This window comes from Dendropsophus ebraccatus, chromosome 7 (assembly GCF_027789765.1).
Source record: "Dendropsophus ebraccatus isolate aDenEbr1 chromosome 7, aDenEbr1.pat, whole genome shotgun sequence".
NCBI lineage: Eukaryota > Metazoa > Chordata > Amphibia > Anura > Hylidae > Dendropsophus > Dendropsophus ebraccatus.
Genome location: NC_091460.1, coordinates 127,377,079 through 127,404,832, shown reverse-complemented (window position 1 = coordinate 127,404,832; position 27,754 = coordinate 127,377,079). Strand labels below are relative to the sequence as shown.

The window sequence follows — 27,754 nt, the reverse complement described above, 5'->3', positions numbered from 1 at the left end:
GCCTCACGCGGCTCATTAGCGCTCAGCGGCCGGTCAGCCATTTTCTATGAAGCGCTTTGTTTTCCCAGCGGCCATGTTCTGGATAGGAGGTCTCCCTGCCCTGCCCTTGTCAGGCGTGTAGATGGCAGTGTCGGCCCGCCCGTGTGTGTGTGTGAGGGCCGGGGCCGCGCCTCGCTCTCAGAGGAGGGGATAAAACATGAGCGTTGTATGGCGCGGCGGCTTGCTCGGGCTTCATCGAGCCGCGTTTGCTTGTAGTCCCGGAAGGCCTCTGGTGTACCGCCGCTGGTTCAGCATGCAGCGTTACAGCACCGAGGAGCGGGGGCGGCCCAATACTGCCGAATACCGGCTTTACTTCAGTAAGTAGGCGCGGGACGTGCAGAGGGGTGTTCTGACCTAGAAGCCGGGCGCGCTGCTGTCACTGAGCTCTGGAACCCCCCTCTTCTGTATTAGCACGTGGACCTGGCGGCTGCTATAAGTAAGCTCTACCACAGCGCTGAGTGTCAGTGTGTCACCGGTCTGCTGCTGTTTAGTCAGTCGCTGCGTTTATTATAAAAGGGGGGAAAAGTGGCTATATGCCAAATATTCGTTATTTAAAGGTTTTACTGAGTTTCTTATGCTGTTTTCTATCATATTCGCTAACATTTACTCATCAGTTGGTGCAAAGCTACACCTCCTATCATTGCTGTGACTTTACAACAGCTGTAAGGCTACTGAATAGGGTAAACAGCATTTATATTCTGCTTCGGTACAAGGTCACGGCACCTGAGTGACCTCCAGTTCTGTTCATTGGAAAGAAAAGTCATCCATACACAGCTGCAGGGAATGGGAGCCCTGTGATGGCTGGAGGTCATGACCCATGTGGCATCACCTAGAGAAAAGCCTGCACTTCCTGTTTCTGACCAAGATATGCAGTGGTGCATTTACACGGAACGTTTATCGTTCGCATTTTCGCAATAACTATTGCATTTGAGTGATAATCGGCTAGTGTAAACACAGCGAACGATCAAGCGAAGAGCGAAAAATCGTTCATTGTTGTGATCTTTCAACATGTTCTCAAATCGTCGGTCGTCCGCTAAAAATTTGCAGATCGGTTCATGTAAACAGTCTTTCAAAGATTCACCCTATGGGCCCTATTCCACAGTAACGATAATCGGCCGGATAGGCCCCATTTGGCCTGATTCGGCCGATTATCGTTTGGTGAAAGAGAGAGAACGATCAGCCGATTGTGTCATCGGCTGATCGTTCATTTAGGGCTAGACCTAAAATTATCGTTCCCCCGCTGCGCATCGTTGCGGTTGAATAGCGGTGCGCGGCGGGCGACCGACGATTTGACAAGCAGCAGCATACATTACCTGTCCAGGCTTTTTTTTTCCACGCTGTCTTCATCCCCGGGTCCCGCGCTCTCTATCTTTAGAATGGCCGGTCAGCTGACGGAGCGCTCAGCCAATCACAGGCCGGGACCGCCGTGGCCTGTCAGCTGACAGGCCATTCTGAAGATAGAGAGCGCGGGACTCGGGGATGAAGACAGCGCAGAGAAGAAGCCTGGACAGGTAATGTATGATGCTGCAAGGATATCGGTAACAATGTCCTTGCAGCCCTCGCTCAACGATCATCGGGCCGTGAAAATCTTTCAAATCCACTGGTGTGAGAAAGTTTGTAATTTACTTCTATTAAAAAATCTCAAGTCTTCCCATACTTATGAGCTGCTGCATGTCATGCAGGAAAAGTTTTGTTTTTGGTCTGACACAGTGCTCCCTGCTGACATCTTCGGCCAAGACAGGAACTGTCCAGAGTAGGAGAGGTTTTTTTATGGGGATTTATAGAAACCCGAGACAGAGTTCCTGTCTCGGCCAGAGGTGGCAGCAGAGAGCACTGTCAGACTGAAAATAAAACACTTCCTGCATAAAATATAGAAGCTAATAAGTTTGGGAAGACTAGATTTTTTAATAGACGTAAATTACAAATCTATATAACTTTCTGATATCAGTTGATTTGAAAGAAAAAGATTTTTGCTGGAATTATCCAGCGCTAGCACATTATTTACATCTTGCTGCTATAAAGGAAAACAAACATTATGGCCCAGATTTATCAAAGGGTGTAAAATATAGACTGGTGTAAATTACCCACCACAACCAATCACAGCTCAGCTTTAATTTTACCAGAGCTGAAAGCTGAGCTGTGATTGGTTGCTGTGGGCAGCTTACACCAGTGTATATTTTACACCCTTAGATAAATCTGCCCCTATATACTTACCTCTCTGTGATCCCCTGGTGTCGCCAGTGTCCCCCGCTATCTGTAGCTGCCATTACTTCCGAGCAGGGTAACGCTGATTTTAAACATGTAACAGACAGCTATGTGCTTTCCTCCTATCTCTACAAATAAACTTTGTATCTCGCACTGTAAATGAACTTTAGCTAGGAATGTGGGCAGTCCTCAGCGCCAAACTACTGATGGCGTGTGCCAGTCGCCTGTGATCACACGTCTTTGGGAGTGTCTGCGTTCATGGACGGCCTCTGTGACGCACAGTCTCTGACATATCAAAAAAAATTTCTACTTTTAGGGCCAGTTCACACAGAGTAAAACTGGCCAGCCTCTGTGTCATACAGGCAGTCTATGGGAGGGATTGTGCCTCCTCTCTCCGCTCGAAAGAATTGACATGTCAATTCTTCCGCGGAGAGAGGAGGCACAATCCCTCTCATAGACTGCCTGTATGACACGGAGGCTGGTGGCATTCCGCCAGTTTTACTCCGTGTGAACTGGCCCTTAGTGTAAAAGTTTCTTCCCAGTACTGGAGTTTCCTTTCACACACTGCAAAACACAAACTGTTAGGTTTATTGGCTTCCTGTGGGTTTGGCCGTATGGTGTACGTATGCCCAATACAGGGAAATGAAATATAAGCTCTATTGGGGACATGGGTTGGTGTGAGAGGTGACAATCTCTGGACGGAATGTGTTAATGCTATATAAGCAACACAAATGGATCATAGGGACTGGCGTAGGGAATATATAACCATTCTGTGACATTGGAACCTCCACCCTCATACTGTATAGCTATTCTTGGCTTGGAACGTTGGCCTTGTCAGAGTCTGGAGATCAGTAGCTTCAGAAAGCTGCAGAAATGTACTTGGATCTGTATATTTTTGGCTTTGTCTCGGTATAATACAGTAGGCAGCACTATGTTTGACACTCAATGAGATCATTTGACCGGGTTGAACATGATGCTGCACACAAGTGTCAGTGCTCCAGTCTAGACCTGACTGAATTCTTTCTCAGCCATGTATTGTACGGCAGAGAAGACTATTCCTCATCAGTGTGGGTGTCCCACAGATTATAGCAAAAAAAGTTTCCTGGGCCCGTCAAGACAACCTAGAACCTGTTCGTAAAGGCTGGAGTATAGACGACTGTGGGTCCCCTGCATCAGTAGGGACCACACATGAGTTTGGAACCGGGTGCCTCAACTGCGGAGAACATCTGTATATGTTCCATTTCCTAGAAATATTAATGTAAAGGTGTAGTTCACAAAAAAATTCTTTCTAATCAAATGGTGCCAGAGAATTGTTATTCATGTCTATTAAAAAATCTCCGATCTTACAGTACTTATCAGCTGATGTATGTCCTGCAGGAAGTGGAGTATTCTTTCTAGTCTGAAGAGCAGGAGTGGTTTCCTATGGGGATTTGCTACTGCTCTGGACAGTTCCTGACATGGACAGAGGTGGCAGCAGCGAGCACGGTGTCAGATTGGAAAGAATACACTGCTTCCTGCAGGACATACAGCAGCTAAGTACTGAAAGACTTTAGATTTTTTTTTTTTTATAGAAGTCAATTACAAATCCGACACTTTCTGACACCAGTTGATTTAAAAGAAAACATTTTTAGTTAACTACCTCTTTAATGTGTACATTTGAAGCTGAACTCCCAGTCTTTAGGCGTGGAAGATAGCACTCCACTCTGGTTGTCAGGTTGCTGAGGCAAGCATTTAGTGCCCAGAAAGCTCCATGTGTGAGTCCTATTAATTAGAAATAGGCCGTTGTTTTTGTATGAAATCCTGTACTGGTGGCAGTGTACCGCCGCTCTGGTCCGCTCAGCCAGTCAGCGACCGAGGCGAGACCCCACTATGGTCGCTGACTGGCTGAGCAGATTGCACACGTCACGACCCGATTCTCTGCTCAGACCAGGAAGTGGCTGGGGACCGGAGCGGCAGTACACGGCCACCAGTGCTGGAGCAGGGGAGGTAAGAATACATTGGGGGAGATTTATCAAACATGGTGATTGGTTGCTAGGGGCAATTGAGCCAGTTTCACTTTACACCGTATTTCATAAATCTCCCCCATTATTTATTTTATCCGGTTCAGGGAAGAAAGAGTGCTGCACCTCACACCTATGGCTGATACCAGTGCCCCTAGGCTAAATAAAAAACACATCAGAATTTTGTGTATGAATTGATCAAGCCATACTGCCCCATGTACCATCGTGCACCATGTACCATCGAACCGCATTTTTTTTTATCCTCCTCCCCAGCACAAAAAAAAAAATCTATTCCCCCCCCCCCCCCCCCCCCGACTTCTCTTTTAAAGTAAAATCATCTTTTTATAAAACTATACGCAGTAAAGTACTCACAAATTTAAAACTGAAACCAAGAAAACACAATCCAGTCCTGATGTCTGAAGATACTCGAACAGAACCGCTTACATTGCAAAATAGGCTCTGTTCACACAGGTTTCCCTTCTTAGTAAATCTATGGTGAGATCCCAGGGGGTGTTTTCCCCAAGGGTCTGGGAACACTGGTAATTCTGGTATCTCTCATTTGTACAAGTTGTCACCGGTTTGGAATAGCGCTGCAGCAAGATGGTGCTGATCAGATGATGAAAATTCTTGATTCAGCAGGAAACCCGTCGGACATGTGACAATGTTGTGGAAAAGAAACGCCAAGCATCTGTAGTATAACCTTGGGGAGGTCAGGTAGGCTAGTCCTCAGCTAGTGTATTCCTGTCTTGATAACATGCTGGTATTATTACAGTGAATAGCATTAAGCATGCTGTTAGCATATGTAATTTTTTTTATTGTTATCTGAGATTGTAATGTTTTGTTCTCTTTATGGTTCACAGAGAATGAAGATGGTAAATTCATCTCGCCTTTTCATGACATCCCTCTGCATCCAGGGATTGAAGAGGTACACTCTAACACTTGTGTGATGCCGTGCCTATGCAAATCTAAATGCATACAAATAAAGGGAAGCCATATATTGATTGTAAATTAGATATCTGCCATCTTCATATCCGATTGGCAGTAAGTTAGGGTACTATTACACCAAGCAATTTTCCGACGACTAACGATAAACTATCTTAAACGACCGCTAAGGCAAACGACCCGAAATCGTTCGCCCAAGTACACGAAACGATGATCGTTATTTATGATCGTTCTTGCAGTCGTTTAGTCGTCGCTATTGCGTACGTTTCAACTGTGAATTCTTATTACACCGAACAATGAGCGAACGATCAAACGATAAAAATAGGTCCGGATCCTATTAAACGATCAACGATTTCTCGTTGGTCGTTTAATCTTTGCCTGCTATTACACGAATTTAATATCGTTCAAATCCGAACGATTAAACGATTTTTCGAACGATAATCGTTCCGTGTAATACCACCCTTACTCAGATATTCAGAGCAGACGTGATGTTGATTTGAAGCTTTAACCATGTTCTTGCTGCCACATCTGATGGCCGTGTAAATTGGGATTTCATGAGGCACTAAGGTGCTGCGTCTGACTTACTGGGATTTCCTGAAAATTACTGCGTAATGGCAGCTAAGTGACAAAGTGCTGTAGTCAGGGTATCTGAACATACCTGCCAATAGATTCCCTTTAACAACGTTTCCCAGTGTGAAGCTACTTAAAAGCGGTGCAAAAGCCTTGTTTTTCTGTTTTTCTACTGATCTTAGAGGTAATTTCGGGTGAAAACCAGGCTTTTCCCTGTGAAATCTCACCAGGTTTCAACTAATGATGCCGCTTTCTGCAGTGAAAGAACGGTGTGATTTTTTTTTTTTTAAATACAAGCAATATAGTAGCCGTACGTTGAGTTAAAAGCATAAAAGATTCTGGGAAAAAGTACACCCTTTTTTTCTTTCTTCTAGAACTCTTTAAGAATTTTTTTTTTTAAATTTCTCTATCCAGACTTGACTTTCAGAATTCTGCTGGTTATCAGTAAAACAGCGACTTGTTGGTGATACAACTTAGCTCTGTGTAAAAGTCCTATTACACGGAGTGATAATCTGCAGTATCGGGCCTATTATTGCTCCATGTAAAAAAAAAGAGACAACGAAGAGCCGATCATCGGCTGATCGTTATATTTCAACATTTTGGAAAAAAATTTGGCTGCCAACCGAACATCGCTACATGTAATAGGGACGCATGGCTGGCTGCTGATGACACCATAAAGGAAAATAATAAAGTTTATACTTGCGTGTCCATGGTTCTCCGGTGTCCTGCAGCCTTTACCCAGAGTTTTCGGGACCCCTCAGCTACTTCTGACACTTCTAGACCTATATCTGTACTGACAGGCCGTTCAGCCAATTACTATCTTGTCTCGGCCAGTGATTGGCTGAGCGGCCTGTCACTGAAGAGACGGGGCCAGAAGTGTCGTCGTCGGGATGCAGGAAAAAGGCACCAGGACACAGGGGAACATGGGTAAGTGTATAGCTTTATTATTTTCTATGAGAAAGCTAGGGCTGCACGGACATCACTATGTCTGTGCAGCCCTTGCTGCTCAATTGCCGAGCCGTGTAATAGGCTCAGTAAGCAAGTGCCGATCTAGCAGATCGGTGCTCGCTTGTGGTGCGTTTACACAGAGATTTATCTGATAGATTATGAAGGCAAAGGCACAGACTATAAACAGAGAACAGGTCATAAAGGATTTCTCCTCTTTTCAAATCAATTCCTGGCTTTGGCTTCCAAAACCTGTCAGAGAAACCTGTGAAAAATGCACCATTACACGTGTGTGTATTTATATGTGTGTATACATAAATATAATGTTGTGTGTGTGTGTGTATATGTATGTATGTGTATATATATATATATATATATATATATATATATATATATATATATGTGTGTGTGTGTGTGTGTGTGTGTTTTTTGTTTTTTAATTTATGATTTTTTTATTTTTATTTTTTTGCTTTAAGGACCATGATGTGCCAGCAAAAAAATCCAAGTCTAACTGGGCTAAGGTAATGATAACTTATGCTACAGGTTAGGAACACGAAGGCCGTTTCAACTAGTTTGCCTTATTCTGTGGTAAATGGGGACTGTGAAACTGTGAACAGTATTAACAGAATCTGCAGTTTTGTGCAGTCTCACATCAGTCCCTGAAAGTCAAATGCACTGTTTTACTGTAGTAGATGACTCTGGTCCTACAGATGGGCAGCCTTGTAATACGAAAGTCTTCTACAGGACGTGGTACCTTTCTTTGCTGTAGAGAACTGTCCTGAATGGGCCCTTACCGCGAGGAACAGAAGTTCCAACTATTATAAGGATATTAGTCGGTACACAGATTTCTGCGGTCCATTTAGGTGGGACAAATAAATGCAGTTCCTGTAGTTTTGTGGTGTGCAGTACTTTTGTAGACATCTTATAGTTTAGGCTGGGTTCACACTACGTATATTTCAGTCAGTATTGTGGTCCTCATATTGCAACCAAAACCAGGAGTGGATTAAAAACACAGAAAGGCTCTGTTCACACAATGTTGAAATTGAGTGGATGGCCGTCATATAACAGTAAATAACTGCCATTATTTCAATACAACAGCCGTTGTTTTAAAATAACAGCAAATATTTGCCATTAAATGGCGGCCATCCACTCAATTTCAACATTGTGTGAACAGAGCCTTTCTGTGTTTTTAATCCACTCCTGGTTTTGGTTGCAATATGAGGACCACAATACTGACTGAAATATATGTAGTGTGAACCCAGCCCTTAAGTGTATTCCTACATAAAGTTTTCAGCAGTAAGGGATGCAAATAAATGCTATGCAAATAAATATACGGACACGTAGATGCGTTTTTAGATACTTCTTGAATTGTATTAAATTTCTTGTCCTACACATCACAATTTACATTTCATCAAACCTTACATCCAAACCAAACCATCCAATAGATCGACACCCATGAGTGAAAACACTTTACAGGGGCTCCGTCTTCACGCCCAACATGGGTGTTGCTGAAGTCCAAGTATCCTTTAAAGGGAACCTGTCACCCGGCTTTACGGTGCAGAGCCCGCCCTACCCCCCGATGAAGCCCCGGATACTTACCCTTTTCCTGCAAGTCCCACTCCTGCACCCGGTCCCGGGATGGAGATCTCGCCTTCGGAAGCCGTGCGCGCGCTCTACAAAGATGAGTCTGACGGCCATAGAGAATGACGGCTCCAGTCATTCTCTATGGGCATCGGACTCATCTCTGGTAATTAGCATACAGCGCGCGCTTACCTTCCGGCGCCGATATCTCCGTCCGGGGACCAGGTCCAGGAGTGGGACTTGCAGAAAAGGGTAATTATCCAGGGCTGCACTGTGGGGGTTGGGGGGGCTCTGCGCTGTAATGCCGGGTAACAGGTTCCCTTTAAGCTGCAGAGACCTCCACTGCAGATGGGAGGCCAGCTGGTAGCGTCATTGCACATTGCTATCAGCTGGCACCCAGAATAAATCTAGTGTACTTTCTGATTTTTATTGACTGTCCCTCTGCTGACACAAGTAGCTGTGTGGGGAACTGCAGGGTGGCTTAAAGTGTACCTGTTATAACTTTCAAAATCTAAATCGACAGTAGATGTGATATACATTCATTATTTGTTTGCTGTTATCATGCTGTAAAACAAAGCTGTACTTACCAGAAATCCCAGTCCAGTCTCCTGAAGGCAGATTTTCTGACTTGTGCTGGGTGTAAAAAGCAGACTAAACACAGAAATTCCAGCCAGTACAGAGAGTCACGGCTCAATGTGTCCATCAGTCACATGACTGACTTCTCTCTGTGAGCGCTAAGATGGCCTGGGATACACAGGACTTCCTGTTTTCAGTTTCCTGTTTCTTCAGGGGAAAAAAAGTCAGAAAGCAGGAAGTGCTGTTTTCCATGATAACTAAAAAAAAAAAAAAAAAAAAAAAATAATGAATGTATATGGTAAACTTGCTTTATATCACTTTATATCTACTGTTAATTTAGATTTTGAAAGTTATAACCACACGTACACTTTAAGTCCTGTCTTAGCAGTTACTTAGCATGTCTCCAGCATGTTAGCATTAGACTTGAGGAAACCACTTATGCTGCTGTCCTGCCAGCCTGTAGCAGAGTGAGTGGTGATTGACTGTTCTCTCCGCTCGCTCTGCTACACCATGCTGCTGCCTCCCCAAGTTTAATGTCTATTCTAATGCTAACCTGTCATAGAATAGACATCCAGGCAGGATTCCTGAGATCAGTTTCGCAACAGTGTTAGTGACATGTAGCTGTCAGGATCAGGGCATGTGCAGCCCTGCAGTTCCCAACACAGCCATTCAGCTTCAGATGGGCTGTGTTCCTTCACTGCTGTCTTTCAGTGAAAAAAATAAAATAAAAAATTTGCTGGAATACCTCTTTTAAGTGTCAGACTGCTGCTAACAAGCTATGTCACCTCTGCAACAAGCTTTGCAATAGTCACATTTTAACTATCTGAACTATCATGTATTAACGATCTTAAAATTATTTTTCAGAATCTGTTTAACATGGTGGTTGAAGTTCCACGGTGGACAAATGCTAAAATGGAGGTAACTAGGTGTTTTTGAGATTTAAGAAATTAAAAGGGAGCCTGTTATACTGAGTGTGGTAAGTTCTGCATGCAGCATGTTTTCCCCATCGACATGACAGCACCACCAGAGAGAGGGACTCCGCCCCCCAGGGACAGGAAACCTAGAGAATAAAAGGAAAGGCCCTCCTCTCCACCCTCAGTGGTTTCCTGTCCCTGCAGGGAGCCTGGAGATGTAGCATGCTGGAGCTCCCTCTAATCCCTGGTGGCTCGGTGCGGCCGAGGGGGAGTCTCAAACGGGCCCTAGTTGGGTTCATAAGCCCACACTCACAGTCCTGGAGGCCGGCCGGACGCTCGTGCGCCTCATCGCAGGGCTGTGGAGCTTGATCCGGCCGGCGGGAGAATACCCGGAAGTGACGCGCGGTGACGCGTCACGGGATTCTCGGAGCGCGCGGCGGATGTGACGTCAGACGCCGGGCACCAGGAAGCGAGGCGGGGAATTCAAAAGCTGCACATCGTGCCGGAGTGAGTGGTGGCCAGCATCTCAGTGTTTGTTGTGTGCCAGCCAGCATGAGCGAGAGGAAGAAGGATGCTGCTGGGCCAGCAGAGAAATCCAGGGTAACAGACGGAGGCACAGAGTGGTGAGCAGTATCTGTCTGTATTTTTTGTTACATTACTGAATGAAATGTGTTTTGATAGGAGTCTAGGCCTGCAAAGAAGGAGTGTAGAATTTGCAAGGGGAGACTGCCTACAGATTATGACAGACCAACATGCGAATCCTGCATTGATAAGATGGTGGCTGCAGAAACACCTAATATATCCTCTATTCTATCATCCATGAAGTGAGACGGTTTCTTTTTTCCTGGTTTTCTCCTCTCTGTTTCTCTATTATGTTAAATAATATAATAAGGGCAGCTCTCTCAGGAATTATTTTTTTCTATTTTTAGGGATTTAATTAAAGAGGAAATCCAAAAATCCCTTGTGCAGGTATCTCCTGCGGTTGCACCTGTTTCTGCTCCTAACCCCGCTACTCCAAGTACCTCTCAGGAAGCAGTAGCCCTTGCAGACAATGAGTTTGAAGAGGGGGTTATTGATGAGATAGAGGCGGAGTATTCAGATGATGAACTTTCCGGGAAGCCTTTATTCTCAGTGGAAGATGTGGATACTCTAGTTAAGGAGGTACGCTCCACTATGGAGATTGAGGAGCAGAAGGAACAGAGATCCGTGCAGGATATCATGTTCAGTGGCTTAGAATCCAAGAAAAGAAGGGTGTTCCCGGTGCACAGAACCATATCAGCACTGATTAATAGAGAATGGGCAAAACCTGACCGTAAAGGCTTTATTCCTCGTGCCGTAAAACGGAAGTATCCGTTTGACGAAAAGGAGGTCCCATCTTGGGAAGGGCCCCCCAAGATAGACGCAGCTATTGCAAAGGTTTCAAAAAGGTCTCAGCTGCCTTTTGAAGACCTAGGCACGTTAAAAGACCCCATGGACAAAAAAGCGGATGGTTACCTTAAAAAAGCCTGGGAGTCTTCTACGGCTACGTTTAAACCTAATGTAGCTGGTACCTGTGTTGCCCGGTCAATGTTAGTCTGGTTAACACAACTGGAGGATGCAATTAAGGCCAAGGAGTCAGAAGAGACTATTCTATCCTCCTTGGCTCAACTTAAGAAGTCTACCTCTTTTTTGGCAGATGCCTCAGCCGATGCGCTCAGATTCTCAGCCAGGTCAGCAGCATCATCAAACTCAGCCAGAAGAGCTATTTGGCTTAAGAACTGGTCTGGCGATGCAGTTGCAAAAGCAAAAATTTGCAGTTTTCCGTGTGAAGGAGAATTTTTGTTTGGGTCAGAACTGGACAAATTATTGGAGAAGGCAGGAGATAAAAAGAAGGGGTTTCCCTCCTCCTTTCAACCAAACGCCTATAGATTTTTTCGTCCCCAAAGTAGGGGTGGATTCAGTAGAAGAGGATCGGACAGAGGAGGAAGAGGTAGAGGATACGGTAAATCTAGGGGCTACCTCTTCAACCAAAAATCCGATACCTATAAGAAGCCATCTACCCAGTAATACTGGGATCAGGGTGGGGGGTAGATTAAAATTTTTTGCCCAGGAGTGGAAGAAGATCTGTGGCAGCTCCTGGGTCCTGAGATACATTCAGGAAGGTGTGGACTTTGACTTTATCTCCCGACCCCCCACACGATTCGTAATAACGAAGAGCCAAATGGGAGAAGTAGGGGCTAAGACTCTAGAGAAAGAAGTTATTTCTCTTATTGATAAGGACGTGCTTGTCCCGGTGCCACACGGTGAAATAGAACAGGGGTTTTACTCTACACTCTTTTTAGTTCAAAAACCCGATTTATCCTTTAGGGTCATTATTAATTTAAAACCCCTTAACAGATTCCTAAAATATCAGAGATTTAAAATGGAATCCATTAAGTCCACAATAAATTTATTACAGAAAAATTGCTTTATGGCCTCCATTGATTTAAAAGATGCCTACCTGCATGTACCCATACACAAACAATATCAAAAATACTTGAGGATTGCTATACGGATTAATAATAACCTGTGTCACCTTCAATTCCAGGCCCTTCCCTTTGGAATTGCAATAGCCCCGAGAGTTTTCACCAAAATAATCGCAGAGATGGCAGCGCACATTCGGGAAGGTCCAGGTTTGTTCATTCCATACCTGGATGATTTTTTGCTGGTAGCTGAGTCAGAGCAGAAACTAAATACTCAAATAGTGAGAACCCTAGATATTCTAGATAAGCTAGGATGGATTGTAAATAATGAAAAATCCTTTCTATCCCCAGCCCAGCAGAAAAGATTCCTAGGAATAGACTTAGACTCATCTTCTCAAAAATCCTACCTACCAGAAGACAAAATTCGCAAACTAAGGGATACAGTAACCGCAGTACTACAAAACCCCAGAATAACCATAAGGAAGGGTATGTCTCTATTAGGTCTATTCACTGCAGCCATCCCAGCAGTACCTTGGGCCTTAATCCACAGTAGACCCTTACAAAGGCGCCTCTTGGAGGTGTGGGATGGGTCTCCCAAAGGGTTAGACAAAAAGACAGTCATTCCCCATGAAGTCACGGATAGTCTTTCCTGGTGGTTAGTAGAGAAAAATCTCACAATGGGTTTAGGTTGGAATATGTATTCTCCAATTTTGGTCACAACTGATGCTAGCCCTAGGGGGTGGGGAGCACACTTAGGGGAGTTGGACTTCCAGGGTAGTTGGGATGGATCTTTCAGGGATAGATCCTCAAACTATCGTGAGTTAGCAGCAATATTAGAAGCCCTAAAATCGGCAGAACATTATGTTAAAAACTCTAACGTGAAAATATTATCAGACAATTCCACCTCAGTGGCACTTGTAAACAAGCAAGGAACCACAAAAAGTACGGCTTTGCTGGACCTCTGTTACAAAATATTCTCCTTTGCAGAAAAAAATCTACTATCCTTATCAGCGGTTCACCTAAAAGGAACACAAAACATCAGGGCAGATTACCTCAGCCGGAATTCACTGCACCAGGGAGAATGGCAACTAAACCCGGAAGTTTTTCACATGATCACGGACTTATGGGGAATACCGGAGGTGGATCTATTCGCTACAAGAGCCAACCGGCAGGTGACAAAGTTCTGTTCGCTGTCTCCCCGGGATCAGCCTCTAGCAATAGACGCATTGTCACAGACTTGGAGGTGGAGGCTAATGTATGCCTTTCCGCCGTTACCTCTTCTTCCAAGGGTACTGAGGAAGATAAGGCAGGACAGGGCCAGGGTGATTCTAGTGGCTCCCTTTTGGCCCAGAAGAGCGTGGTTTTCCTGCCTAACTCAGATGTCCATATCAGACCCATGGGTTCTCCCGGACCGTCCGGATCTTCTTCTTCAGGGGCCAGTGCAGCATCCACAAGTGGACAAGCTCCACTTGACGGCCTGGCTCTTGAAAGGTTAATCCTGAAAGGTAAAGGGTTGTCGGATGCAGTCATCACGACATTGCAAAAAAGTAGAAAGCCTATAACATGTAAAATTTATTTTAGGATTTGGCAGGCATATTTTACTTTTATAGGCACCACGACAATAGACCTTGACAAACCGAACCTGGCTGCGATTCTGGACTTCCTGCAAAAAGGACTTGAGAAAGGACTAAAAGCAGCTACTCTTAAGGTACAGGTCTCGGCTCTAGGAGCATTATACAATCACCCGTTAGCAAAACACCCTTGGATTGTTAGATTCTTTAGGGCCTTAACTAGACTCTGTCCTAAGATTACTAATAGAGTGGCCCCTTGGGATCTTAATATAGTTCTCTCAGCCCTAATAAAAGCCCCTTTTGAGCCGCTAGCAGAGACGTCTCTAAAATTGCTAACTCTAAAAACTGTCCTGTTGGTAGCAATTACGTCGGCCAGGAGGGTAAGTGAGATGATTCACTTCTCGGCCTCGGAACCCTATACAAAGGTTCTAGAGGATAGAATTATACTTACCCCAGATCCAGCTTTCCTGCCGAAGGTTGCTTCAAGTTTTCACAGGTCCCAAGTAGTGGTTTTGCCTTCCTTTTTTGATAAGCCCACAAATGAGGAAGAGAGAGAGTATCATTGTCTAGATGTTAGGAGGGCAGTCCTTGCCTATTTAGACATCACTAGACCATTTAGGAAGTCAAAAAATTTATTTGTACAATTTTCTGGTCCCAATAAAGGGAACAAGGTGGCTAGAGGTACGCTAGCAAACTGGATCAGACAGGCCATAAGTTTATGTTATGTTTCCACTGGTCTTTCGCCTCCTCTCTCTCTTAAGGCTCACTCCACGCGTGCAGTGTCAACATCTTGGGCAGAGAAGGGAGATGTCTCTCTAGAGCAGATCTGTAAGGCTGCCACTTGGTCTTCTCCTCACACTTTTTTTCGTCACTACCGTTTGGATCTGTCTTCTACTTCTGATATTTCCTTTGGTAGAAGGGTCTTGCAAGCTGTAGTCCCACCCTGAATTCCTCTCTGGTATTCTCTCTGGTGGTGCTGTCATGTCGATGGGGAAAGCCGGAGTTACTCACCGGTAATGTAGTTTCCCCGAGTACATGACAGCACCATTACATTCCCACCCCTTAATACTCTATTTCTCACTGGGTGAACACCTAGGGGGTTCTGTTGACAGTTCATAGGTAAGGAGGTGTTTTCCTATTCTAAAAGCAAGATGGATAAATTTATGTTATGATTATATGTTTGTACACCGTGTATATGCATGATTAAAAATTATAAGGCTCTCTTCAGTCTCGGATATTCACTGAGGGTGGAGAGGAGGGCCTTTCCTTTTATTCTCTAGGTTTCCTGTCCCTGGGGGGCGGAGTCCCTCTCTCTGGTGGTGCTGTCATGTACTCGGGGAAACTACATTACCGGTGAGTAACTCCGGCTATCGGGCAGGAGGAGCTCAGCAGATTAATGTGAATGTACCACTACAAGCAATAAACAAATATCTTCATATGACCTAGACGGCGCCTCAGTGTATACTCTGATGGTACCATCCATTTTTCAAACCACCATCCATTTCCTGAGATCTGGCCGTCCTATTTTCTATATATATACTAATTAGTTTGGTACACTGAAGGTGGGCCGGGCACCCCTCCACAGTTCACGGACATCTCCCCTGGGTGATGTGCGCCTTCTGAATCAAGTCTGCCCTGCCTGACTCTGCCTCACACATCACCCAGAGGAGAAGATATCAGGGCACTGGGCCTGCCTCTAGTGCATCAGACTACTTCATTAACATGTATAGAAAACAGACCAGATCTTGGGAATCTGGCGTCAGCTTGAAAGATGAATGGCACCATCAGAATCTGGCGCCAACCAGGGCATAGAAAGATTTGTTTATTGCTTGTAGGGGTACCTTCACTTTAATTTATACTTTTACTGTTAATGTTCCAGTATTACTAGTTTATCTCTATGGGTATTACACAAAGCGATTTTTCAACGATTAATGATAAACAATCTCAAATGGCCGCTATTGCGAACAACCTGAAATCGTTCGCCCAATTACACGGAACGATGATCGTTACTTATGATCGTTCTTGTGGTCGTCTTTTCGTCACTATTATGTTCAGCTCTACTGCGAACTATGTCTTATTCCATGTGAACAATTTGTGAACGATCAACGATAAAAATCGGTCCAAACTCTATCAAATGACTAGCGATTTCTCGTTGGTCGTTTAATCGTTGTCTGCTATTAATCTGCTATTAACTAAACGATTATCGTTCAAATCTGAACGATCTAACAATTTTTCGAACAATAATCGTTCCGTGTAATACCACCCTAACTCTGCTCCTTGTGTAGTTAGGAATCATGTGGGTGTTCCTGCACAATGACAAGTCTGTCCTGTATACTTATGCATACAGAGATTAGGACCAACCCTCTGTACTCCTGGGCATAAAAACAGCAGAGATTTACATGACTAAATAACAAGAAAGGGTCTTATTAGATAAGCGGTCACAAACTATAGAGCTTCTGGGAATGACCTGAAATTGTTCACCATAACACACAGAACGATAGTCGTTAGTTACAAAGATCATTGCTACGATCGTTTACTCCTTCTGATCCCAGCAAAAGTACAAACTGTGTACATTTAACGAACGATTAAGGCCCCTATTACGCGGGACGATTATCGTACAGAAAATTGTTATATTGTTTGAATTTAAACGATAATTGTCCTGTGTAACAGCAGGCAACGATCGAAAAATCGTTCCTGTGTCGTTGATCGTTGATTTAGATCTGACCCTAAAATCATCGTTAATCACTCGCAAATTGTTCGCTGTAATTCCCTCATTCATTCACGAATTGCTCAGTGTTCCTCCTTTTGGCGGGATTAGATAGAGTAAACGCTCGGAACAATTGGAACTAGCAATTATCGTTCTGTGTAATGCTATGTTTACACGGTGCGATATGTCCAATCGATCGTTTAACGATTTTGAAGCAACGATTTGGTTCTTATAACGATCAGCGTTTAGACTGAACGATATATTGTTTGAAAAAAATCGTTATTGTGATCGCTTAAGCCTATCTCACCCATAGGGTGAATCATTGAAAGACTTTACACTAAGCGATCTGCGAATTTTCAGTAACTCACTAAAGATGATTTGAGAACTTGCTGAAAGATCACAATGAACGATTTATCGTTCGGCGCTTGATCGTTCGCTGTGTTTACATGAGCAGATTATCGCTCAAATGAGATCGTTATCGCGAAAATTCGAACAATCGTTCCTTTTAAACGCACCATTAGATAGTGAGCAACTTCAGGTTAACAATAAAAAAAATCTCATTTCCAATCGTTAATTGTTAAAAATTACTTTGCCTAATAGGGCCCTAACAATGATTTTATGGTCAGCTTAAAAGATGTGATCGCACAAACGATTTTTCGATCGTTGTCTGCGTACACCTGAAACGATTATCGTTTAAATTCAAATGATGTGTTTTTCACACAATAATCGTTCTATGTAATGGGGCCCTAACAGTGGAACTTTAATCGTAAAACTATGTCTGTTCAGCTTTGTGCTCTAGAACAAAATTGGACTGCGTTTTGGACATGACGAGATCACTTTAATCTATTTTACCGCCGCTATTTTCACGACCACTTGCTGTGCTGTTTTTATTCCATTCTCCTTTTTCGATGCATTACTTTTCCTTCACTAGATTGCAACAAAGGAGTCTTTAAATCCAATTAAACAAGATATAAAAAAAGGAAAACTTCGATATGTGTCAAATATCTTCCCTCACAAGGGATACATATGGAACTATGGCGCTTTACCTCAGGTAAAAAAAAAAATTGCTTTCTAAAGAAGTTCAGTTTTGACAAAGTTTTGACAAAGATGTTGTAAGATAATGTGTTCCATGAAAAATAGTTAAAAAAATTTATATTCTGCTGCTTTGATTTTTAGTATCACTAGTTTAATTTTATTATTTTTTTTTTTTTACTTGTTTAACAGACCTGGGAAGATCCTAGTCATAAAGACAAAGATACAAAATGCTGTGGAGATAATGATCCTATTGATGTCTGTGAAATTGGCTCAAAGGTAATCTTTGCTATGTAAACAGTTACCGCTTATTGTTTTAAGGCTTAAGGCCCTATTACCACGAGCAATAATTTATCTGATTAGGCCGATTCGGTAGATTATCGACAACTATTATCTAAAACTTTGAAACTGCTAATAGAAAACACACATATGCTAAGGGTGGGTTCACACGTAACGAAATTGCAGCGGACTGCAAGATGCGAGTTTGCAGCGAAATACGCTGTGAATCCCCTCCTGTTAGTTTCAATAGGATTACATATTCTCAGCAGAATTGTCATCCTGCTGCAAGTATGTAAGCGGTAGCCCCCTACACCCCCGACCATATGCCATTATCTGCATTCAAATAGACCTTCCCCAAGTCCCCCCCCCCCTCCTCTCTCTTTCACTGCTTATTATCAGGAAATCTTGACTCTTACATCAGTCGAGCTCTATGTAACCTATGGAGAGGGGAGGAGGGAGAAGGAGGATTAGTTGGCAGCAGAGAACTAAGAAATACATAGCGGGACCTGTGTGAAGCTGGTTTATTCAGAGGTCAGAGAGGTCAGTGCTGACTGTCAGAGGAGATAGCCAGGTTATGTAGCTATAAATTAACTCTTTGTTGTCCTGTTTTGGTGCCTCCTCTCCCCCCACACCTCCCCTCTCCATAGACAACCATGAAGACAGGGGGGAGAGCTTCAAACTGCTTTTTCATTATAAAAATGCATTTTTCGGCTATTAAACCTAACTACAAAGTTCGCCTGTACTATTGATTTCTATCAAAAAAATGTAAACGACAGTGACAAAGCCAAAAATGCAGGAAAAACTTCTAGCCTATCACAAATATTCTGGTCTATCAGACACCTTGAGCCACATGTGGGGGACCCCTGCTTTATGGCTTCTTACATTGGTACACACTTCATTCTAGTTCATAACTGAGAAAATGAACACATGCAAGATGCACACGGCCTCCCTCTGCCGCTCTGTGTAATCAATCAGGTGTATCTTTAAACCGTGATAGAAATAGGGAGGGGGAGGGAGGGACGTCTCCGTGACTGCATGCTGGGGAAAGATTAGATGATCAAATTAAAACCGTTCCGTAATAAAATCTTAATAGGGTGCATCGTGTGTTGCAGGTTTGCTCTAGGGGAGAAGTAATTCAAGTAAAACCGCTTGGAGTTCTAGCCTTGATAGATGAAGGAGAAATGGACTGGAAGATTATTGCAATCAATATCGAAGATCCTGAAGCCGACAAATTCAATGGTTGGTTAAATTCAGTAGAAGCGATTACTGCGCCATATGCTAGGTTGCATATAGTTTTTTTTTTTTTTTTCTTCTAAGTGTCCATAAACCAGATATTGGGAGAAAAATGGGGGTGTTGGTTCCACTGTGTTTGAAACATATGTAAACACAGGCTAATTATTTGTTTATAATAGGTCAGAAATAATGCAGTTTATTTTTTTTTATTTTTTTTTATTTTGCTGCAGCAACTATGTTAAAGGGGTACAGCGGGGGGGGGGGGGGGGGGGGGTTACTTTTTCTTGCTGGGACCTCCAGCGGCGGGTCCCGCATCGCGGCGCTCCTGTGCCTGGCTCCCGGCCGCTTCCGGGTGTCCGGCTGAAGAGGAGCACTGATTGGCTGAAGAGGAGCGGTTTGAAATTCCCGGCTCATCTCTTCAGCCAATCAGTGCGCTGAAGAGGGGAGCCGGGGATGTCCGAAGACCTGCTGCGCGGAGGAGGTAACGTATGCGGCTATCGTAGCGGCAGCGGGGGGGGGAGTGTGGGGGTAAAGCGATCGGAGCGGCGGGGGTGGCGATCGAGCTGGCGCAGGGGGCCGGGCTGTGAGCGGGGGGCAGGGGGGCGGGCGGCCGGACTATCGCACGACGACTGTTTACACGGAGCGAACGGCGATCAATGATTTATGAACATGTTAAAAGATCAAAATGAACGATTTTTCGATCGTTCGCCGTGTTTACACGTACGATTATCGTTCGAATTCGGTCGTTATCGCGAAAATTCGCCCGATAATAGTTTCGTGTAAACGTAGCATTAGGGTCAATTTAAACAGAAAGATTATCTGCCAAAGATTTGAAGCTGCTGGCTTTGGCTTTAAATCTTTGGCAGATAATCTGTCAGATAATCCTTCTGTGTAAATGGATCCATAGGGGGAGATTTATCAAACTGGTGTAAATTAGAAGTGGCTCAGTTGCCCCTAGCAACCAATCAGATTTCACCTTTCATTTTCCAAAGAGTCTGTGAGTAATGAAAGGTGGAATCTGATTGGTTGCTAGGGGCAACTGAGACAGTTTTACTTTACACCATGTTTGATAAATCTCCCCTATAGACTGCAAATATGAGAACACAGCCTTAGGGCCCTATTACACCAAACGATTATCGGCCAACCATTCTGGCCGATAATTGTTTGGTGCAATAGGTCATGTTCAAAGGCACTGATCAGCTGATACACACTGTCGGCTGATCGTTTTCTTAAAATATGACCTTTCAAAACGACAGTGACAGAGATATAGGAGCAGCAGGCCACCTCTTTCTTCAATGGGCCAACTGGATAAGCCCTTCTTGCTTCTCCCCAAGGCCCCAGGTTGGCACTTTCTTGTTCCTTAATACGGCCCTTAGGCTACATTTACAAACTCTGTAGTTTTATCCGTAAATACTGACAGAGTCAAGGTCCCATTAGTTTGTTGGACTGTTCACTGTCCATAGTTCTACAAATCCTTGAAAAATACTGACAAGTTCTAGTGTGGACCGTAAGGGCCCGTTCACACTACGGAAAAAAGGCTGAAATTCCGAGCAGAACCGCTGCCTGCGGACATGTCCATTCTTTCAGCGGAGAGGCGCACGAGGCATCCTATTGAAACACATAGCAGGCGGAATTCCGAGGCGGGGGTTCCGCTTAGAATTTCCGCCTGTTTTCACAGTGTCAATGGGCTCTAATTGCGACACAGCTTGTCTCATAGAGATCTATAGGAACATCTGTAATTTTTGCAGATCCTTCGTTTTTACAGAAAAAACTTCCCTAACATCGGACAATCCACAAAAATTAGAGTAATTATTTTAACCATTCCAACATATTTAACTATGACCTTCACCTTCTTTGCTATTGTTTAGAAAATATGGATTACCGATGCAATACAGATGAACCCGCAGAAATCATATATGGTCCTTAGGTTACAAACACAGATGTCTGACAGATTATTGAAACCAAAGCCAGGAATGGATTTGATAAGGAGAAATCCCACTCTTTCCTTTATGACCTGTTCTCTGTTTATAGTCTTTCTGGCTTTGGCTTAAAAATCTGTCCGACATCTGTGTGTGTAAAATGACCCTCATGGTTTACAAAGGCAGATTTATCTGACAGATTATTGAAGCCAAAGCCAGGAATAGATTTGAAAAGAGGAGAAATCTCAGTCTTTCCTTTATGACCAGTTCTCTGTTTATAGTGCGTTCCTAGCTTTGGCTTCAATAATCTGTCAGATAAACGTACCCAAAATCTTTTTATTGAAATGTCAAAGTAATCCTGTATTAGCAGCTGATGTTTAGCACTTGATTTTTTTTAAATGTGTTTATGTATTTTCTAATTAAAACATATCCAAATCCCTATCCAAAGAGGGAGTTTCTTACTTGTCCCCTATTCTATGAATAGGATACAAGTAAGTTTTAATTGGAAAACCCCTTTTAAGTTTGTGGTGGAACATTAAATGCCGTTGTCCTCAACAGAGTGCCCCTGTGTCAATATCCTTGTAATTCTGTATGTGAATAACGTTAAAACAATTACAATGCAGTTAATTTTATCATATTATAGAGAATTCTAGCATCCCTGGAAATTGCTTTGTCGTGCTGAGAGAAATCCCAAACCAAAAATCGTATATATTTTTTTTTCATTTTGCTGTAGACTATTGTTCAGGTTTCAGTGACTCGACCTTGCTTGACCTCCTATGTTCACTCAGTACAGCATCCTGCTTAAAAAAAAAAAAGCATTGAATGGAAGGACTGGAGAGGGGGAGGGCTTTGCTTTCAAATAGACAATGTGAAAAATAAGGCTTTTTATAAAACCAGATGTAGCAGTATTTTTGCTGAGATCCCTATCTTCCCGCAGTTCTGTGTGGAGCTCAGAGAAGGGATTTTTTCCATTTATTTTCATTGTGCATCACCCCCAAAAATAGTTTATTTAGAGTGTTTTCTAATTTTTTTTTCCCTTTAACTGATTTATTAATAAATTGATAAGCTGATAGTGTGGACTGAATGCAGCCGCCGTGTTCTGTCTCCATCTCTTATTTTTGTGTTTCAGACATTGAAGACGTCAGAAAGTACAAACCTGGCTATCTTGAGGCTACTGTTGAATGGCTGAAAACCTACAAAGTGCCCGACGGAAAACCGGAAAACCAGTTTGGCTTTAATGGGCATTTCAAAGATCAAGTAAGTCCGTAGACTGCTGGTTGCAAGAAATTATGATTTTTTTTTTTTACCCCTTTTTGTAAAATTATGGCACCGGTGGGTGGTAGTTTCTGCAGAATGTCGTAAATATGCGTCACTGCCGATCCTGTGATCCATAAGCGCCAGGACCAGGAAGTAAAAAAAATAAATAAAAAATCTAAACAAAAAAAAATCCTCCTTGGTAAAATGCAAAATATTATATATATCGCATATCTTTATTGAAAGCCACAAAGCAATTTTATTTCTATATTCTTATTGAAATATTATGGCACTGCCCAACTGTGCGACAGAACAATAATGTATATGGTGGCAACAGATGTTCTGCAGCACATGATTTGTCCAGTAATAACTATACCTCAATAGCCATGTAAACTTAAAATTTTAAAGTGTTTCAGATTTAGCAAACCATAGGGGAGATTTATCAAACATGGTGTAAAGTAAAACTGGCTCAGTTGCCCCTAGCAACCAATCAGATTCCACCTTTCATTTTCCAAAGAGTCTGTGAGAAATGAAAGGTGGAATCTGATTGGTTGCTAGGGGCAACTGAGCCAGTGTCACTTTACACCATGTTTAATAAATCTCCACCCATGTACCTATGGATCCTAATGCCTTGTAAAGTATCCACTATAAATGCCTGTTCTGAAGGATCCTTCTATCAGCATAGCTGCTACCCTGACAGCAGTGGTAAATGTTGCATCTTCCATTTTAATCAGGAATCTAATATACTATTGTGTATTTTTTAAGTACTTTTTAATTTGCCTTAAACCTAACTTTGTATTTGCATGTTCTTAGGCATTTGCGATTCAAATTATCAAAGAAACTCATGAACATTGGGTAAACATGGTCCATAAGAAATCTGACTGTGGTGAGATAGTATGGTAAGAGTTCTGTGTATTTCTTTGGTCTTGAACCTTTGTTTTCTGTACATGGAGGTCAATTTTTTGCAGAAACACATTTTAGCTGAGGAACATCTCTAATGACACATTCTCCTTAGATTTGTGGGATTTTCTTCTAAATGTCAGGGTGAGGTTATAGATATATATATATATATATAAAGTATATCAAAAACAGATGATCTAGGCACATTTGTGAAACGCACTATATGAGATTCTGAAATACGTTTGGTTCTCTCCTCCCATAGTAAAAACGTTCTGGTCAGTGATAGCCCATTCTGCTGTGGTGAGGAAGAAGCAGCCGCTGTAGTCCAGTCTGTGAGTAGCTCTTCTTATTATAGTATTGTGTTTATTTGTAAGGATACCATTTCCTCTTCATCATTCTTACAACCTGAACAGAACCCCTTGTGTGTATTTTTTTTCTCATCTGAAAACTGGTTGATCAAGTTTGCCGTTGCTTCCCCATCCAGCAGATGTCAAATCCCACACAGTATAGAAAGACTCCAACATCAAATCACTCTAAGCTGAGTCTTTCACACTCGTAATATTAAAGTGGACCTGTCGGCAGCTTTTTGCCGACAAAAGTAAAGGCAGTGTTCAATAAAGCTTCTTACTTAGAATCAGTAGGTATAACTCTTATCTCAGTCAGTTGCTCCAAGGCTGAGATATAAGCTTTAGGATACATTCACACGGATCGTATCACAGCTTATTTCAAACTACAAGTTTCGCGGCAAAATCCGCTGTGATACTCTGTACTGTTATGGTCTATGGCTTTGCATTCTCACAGCAGATTTTCTTTCCTTATGCCCAGTAAAAGCCAACTCTATCTAGACTGATGGGCTGAACTTTGCTGGCTTTATCTCTTAATTTCTGAGCGTAGGAGCGATGGATTGAAATAAGAGTTATGTCTAGCAGCTTTTAAATAATTTAATCTTACATTTTACAATAGTTTTTTTTTACCAATAACCTCTGAGCTATACAGTATGTCAAACATAATTATTTACTGCCATGACTTCATCTTTCTTCTTGCAGGCACCATTGCTGGGGGAATCAAGTCCATTGCCCCCTGAAGGTCAGTGTTGTACATTATTTTTACATCTCTTGACTTGAAGCTAAGCCCACATTATGTATATGTATATGTAGGTATGAAACGGCACTCAAGTGTAAAGTGAGTGAAAAACTGTTTTTATTCACCCATCAATGTGCAACGTTTCGATCTCAAGGAGAGATTGAAAAGTCGCACATTGATGGGTGAATAAAAACAGTTTTTCATTCACTTAACACCGGAGTGCCGCCTCATACCTACCTTTGCTGTGGATTTGGAAGCCTGGGTCTGGCTACCTGAGTTCGTGCACCCACCCGAGCCTTTGAGCCTACACAGTGCCATCCGGCAACTTTCTTTCTTCTGATATATATATATTTATAATTTTTTTTTTTTTGTAAAGTTTCTGCATGTTTTTAAACTTTGTTGGTTTATATAGGGGTCAATTTCCAATAGTGCCTATTGTGTTATCATTTTACCTTTTTACTGCCAGCTTAGCCGTGGTACTACTGCCATATAGGTGGCATGTCAGAAGAGCTTATTAAAAAGATCATTTAATATTTTTAGTTGTCATTGAATTGAATACAGTTTTTTTTTTACCTTTGCATGAGAAGCCAATACAAGTGTATTGTATAAGGGACTATTAACATCTGTGAGATTTTTTGAAGCCAAAGCCAGGAATGGATTTGAAAAGAGAAAAAATCGGTCTTTCCTTTAGTACATGTTCTCTGTTGTTAGTCTATTCCTGGCTTTGGCTTCAAAAATCTTAGATAATCTGTCAGATATCTGTATAAGGACCCTAAGGCGCAACAGACTTGTCAATATAAGTGGTCAGAGTAAAATAAAATACCTTCTAACGGTAAAGGAAAGTATAATGTAAACTATGTATATTTTACTTAAACAGCAGGTATGTGCAGCGGACACTAACAAGGCAGCTGATTGTAATGGCCTAAAGGCAGGAGAGGTTTAGAGGGAATTGCACCAGGCTCTCCAAACCTTCTGGAATATATTTTCAGTTTTCAAACACAATAGACTTAAAGGGAACATGTCACCTGTTTCACGCTGCCCAAACAACGGGCTGCATAATATTTGTAATGTACGCCAACAAAATCCGTAGACCATTCTCAGAGTACATAAATGTTCAGAAATTACTGAAATATGAAAATTAAGGGTCTACCCACAAAAGCTTACAATCTGAGGAATGGGGTTGAGACAAAAGGCAGAAGCTGCATGAAATAGATACAGGCAACGGGATTCCGAACAGCTGCCAGGACCCATGTAACTAGTAGTGGGTGTTCCAGGGGTCCATGTCCCTCAAGGCTGAAAGGGTGTCTGACAGGTTCTGGTTAGGTCAGGCAAACATATTTAGGAACTTTCAGGTGTGGGGTAAGATCACATGACTCAAGACCCAAAGCCTGGATCTACAGTACTGAGATTGATAAAGAATAGTGGCAGATGGTATAGCATAAATATATATGTCATAAACACCCTTTAAGGGCTCAAACTCCAAAAGGGGACTTGTCATTTCCTTACTAATGCAACATATGGCTTGAGGCTTCATATCTCTGTGTATGAAGTAGAGAAACATCAGTGAACATCCAGTATGTCTAGAAGATTAAGACTTATGTTTATTTTATAGTTTATTATACTATTTGTCATTCAATTTGAGAAACACCCTCGGCAAAGCATTGGTTCCGATGCAATCTGTATCCTATCACATTGTGTTTTATTTGGACTCACATGTGTTTAATGACACTACTTACACATTATGCTTGAAAAACACGAGGTTGCCAAAATGTTAGTGCAACTAGTGCATGTGTGTGTATATATATATATATATGTGTGTGTATATATATATATATATATATATATATATATATATATATATATATATATAATATGCGCGCACACACAGAGACACACACACACACAGAGACACACACACACACACACACCAGGGGTCGTCAGCTGGCGGACCGTGAAGGCCAGCTGTCAGGACCCCTGCTGCAGCGCAGTATACCTGTATACTGAGCTGCGCTGCTCCCCTCTGCACAGTTACTATGAGCGCTCATAACAAGTACTCATAGTTACCGTGCAGGAGCAGTACTGACAGAGAGGGAGCCATCGGCCCCCTCCCTGTCAGTCATTCTTGTGGCCGCAGCGGTCAAAAGACGCCCCTCTGTCCTGTCTCTGGTTTCGGCGCTCGAGTGACGTCACTGGAGCACCAACGCTCGCTGACCGCTGCAGTGTGGCCACAAGATGGGAAGAGAAGAGGAAACGCCCGGACCCAGGTGACTAAGTGTTTGTTGTTTTATGTTATATGCTATATGGAAGGGGGAGCACAAAGTGGGGGTCTATTTACAACTGGGGGAGCGGGAGCACACAGGGGGGCTATATACTACTGGGGAGCACAAAGCGGGAGTCTGTATACTACTGGGGGAGCACAGAGCTGGGGGGGGGCTATATACTACTGCGGAGAACAAAGCGGGGGTCTATATACTACTGGGGAGCACAAAGCGGGAGTCTATATACTACTGGGGGAGCACACAGCTGGGGGGGCTATATACTACTGCGGAGAACAAAGCGGGGGTCTATATACTACTGGGGGAGTGCACAGGGGGCCTATTAACTACTTGGGGAGTGCACAGGGGGCCTATTAACTACTTGGGGAGTGCACAGGGGGCCTATTAACTACTGGGGGAGTGCACAGGGGGGCTATATACTACTGGGGGAGCGCACAGGGGGGCTATATACTACTGTGGGAGCACACAGGGGTGTAAATATACTACTGGGGGAGCAACAGGGGGCTATATACTACTGGGAGAGCGCAACATGTTTACTAATGATGATCAGCTCGGACCTTCACCTGACAATTGACCCCGGTAAGTGGACTTTCACTAAAAGATGTTGAGTACCCCTGATCTATATATATATTAGGACATTTTTAGAGATATTTGAGATTTATCAAACATGGTGGCAACCAATCAGATTCCACCAATCCATCATTTTCCAAAGAGTCTGTGGAATGAAAAGTGAATTCTGATTGGTTGCTAGGGGCAACTAAGCCAGTTCTATTTTACACCAGTTTGATAAATCTCTCCCTATGTATAGCAGCAAGTAGCTGCCACCATGATTATTGCAGTAGTAGAGGAACAGCAGTGACCCTTTAGTTCTCTCAAGTTGTCTGAGAATTGCTAGTTTTACAATCTCAATTTTACAATCGTTGACTAAAGGCCCTCTAACACAGGTCGATTTCGAGTGTTCCTAGAAATGGATCATGGTGACCCAATGGCTTCTATATCATTCTTATACGATTATTCATGGCTTTTAGGGTTATTAAAAGCAAACTAATTTATGATTTTTTTTTCTTTAAAAAAAAAAAAAAAAAAATTACTAGTGATGACTCTCTTACTAATATGTAACTTTTTCTGTTGCAGTTGACATATGGCATTTCATTAAAAAGTGATCGGTAACTCCTAGCTATGTTTGAGCACATTGTCAAGAACCTTGGACGATGTATCTGTATATATTATTTTATTACATCATTGATTCTGATGACTGTGTAAATAAACACATTTTCTTTTGTTAGA

General features: G+C 42.8%; 2 protein-coding genes across 3 annotated transcripts; both read left to right on the top strand.

Annotated features, from left to right (window-relative positions):
- The first annotated feature begins 6 nt into the window (after positions 1-6).
- PPA2 (inorganic pyrophosphatase 2) lies at positions 7-27,754 on the top strand. 2 transcript variants are annotated; one of them, XM_069978407.1, is made up of 12 exons: positions 7-356; positions 5,105-5,169; positions 7,178-7,222; positions 9,723-9,776; positions 17,423-17,542; positions 17,716-17,802; positions 18,915-19,041; positions 22,084-22,211; positions 23,022-23,107; positions 23,371-23,440; positions 24,155-24,194; positions 27,602-27,754. In XM_069978407.1, the coding sequence occupies exons 1-12, from the start codon at positions 197-199 to the stop codon at positions 27,628-27,630; spliced, it is 1,011 nt and encodes a 336-aa protein (XP_069834508.1). In that variant the 5' UTR covers positions 7-196; the 3' UTR covers positions 27,631-27,754. The 2 variants fall into 2 exon arrangements, with proteins under 2 accessions (XP_069834508.1, XP_069834509.1); XM_069978408.1 differs by lacking the exon at positions 17,423-17,542.
- Positions 9,896-12,718, top strand: LOC138797026 (lamina-associated polypeptide 2, isoforms alpha/zeta-like). Its single transcript, XM_069976804.1, has 2 exons — positions 9,896-10,596; positions 10,702-12,718. Exons 1-2 carry the CDS (start codon positions 10,547-10,549, stop codon positions 11,816-11,818), a joined length of 1,167 nt encoding a protein of 388 aa, XP_069832905.1. The 5' UTR covers positions 9,896-10,546; the 3' UTR covers positions 11,819-12,718.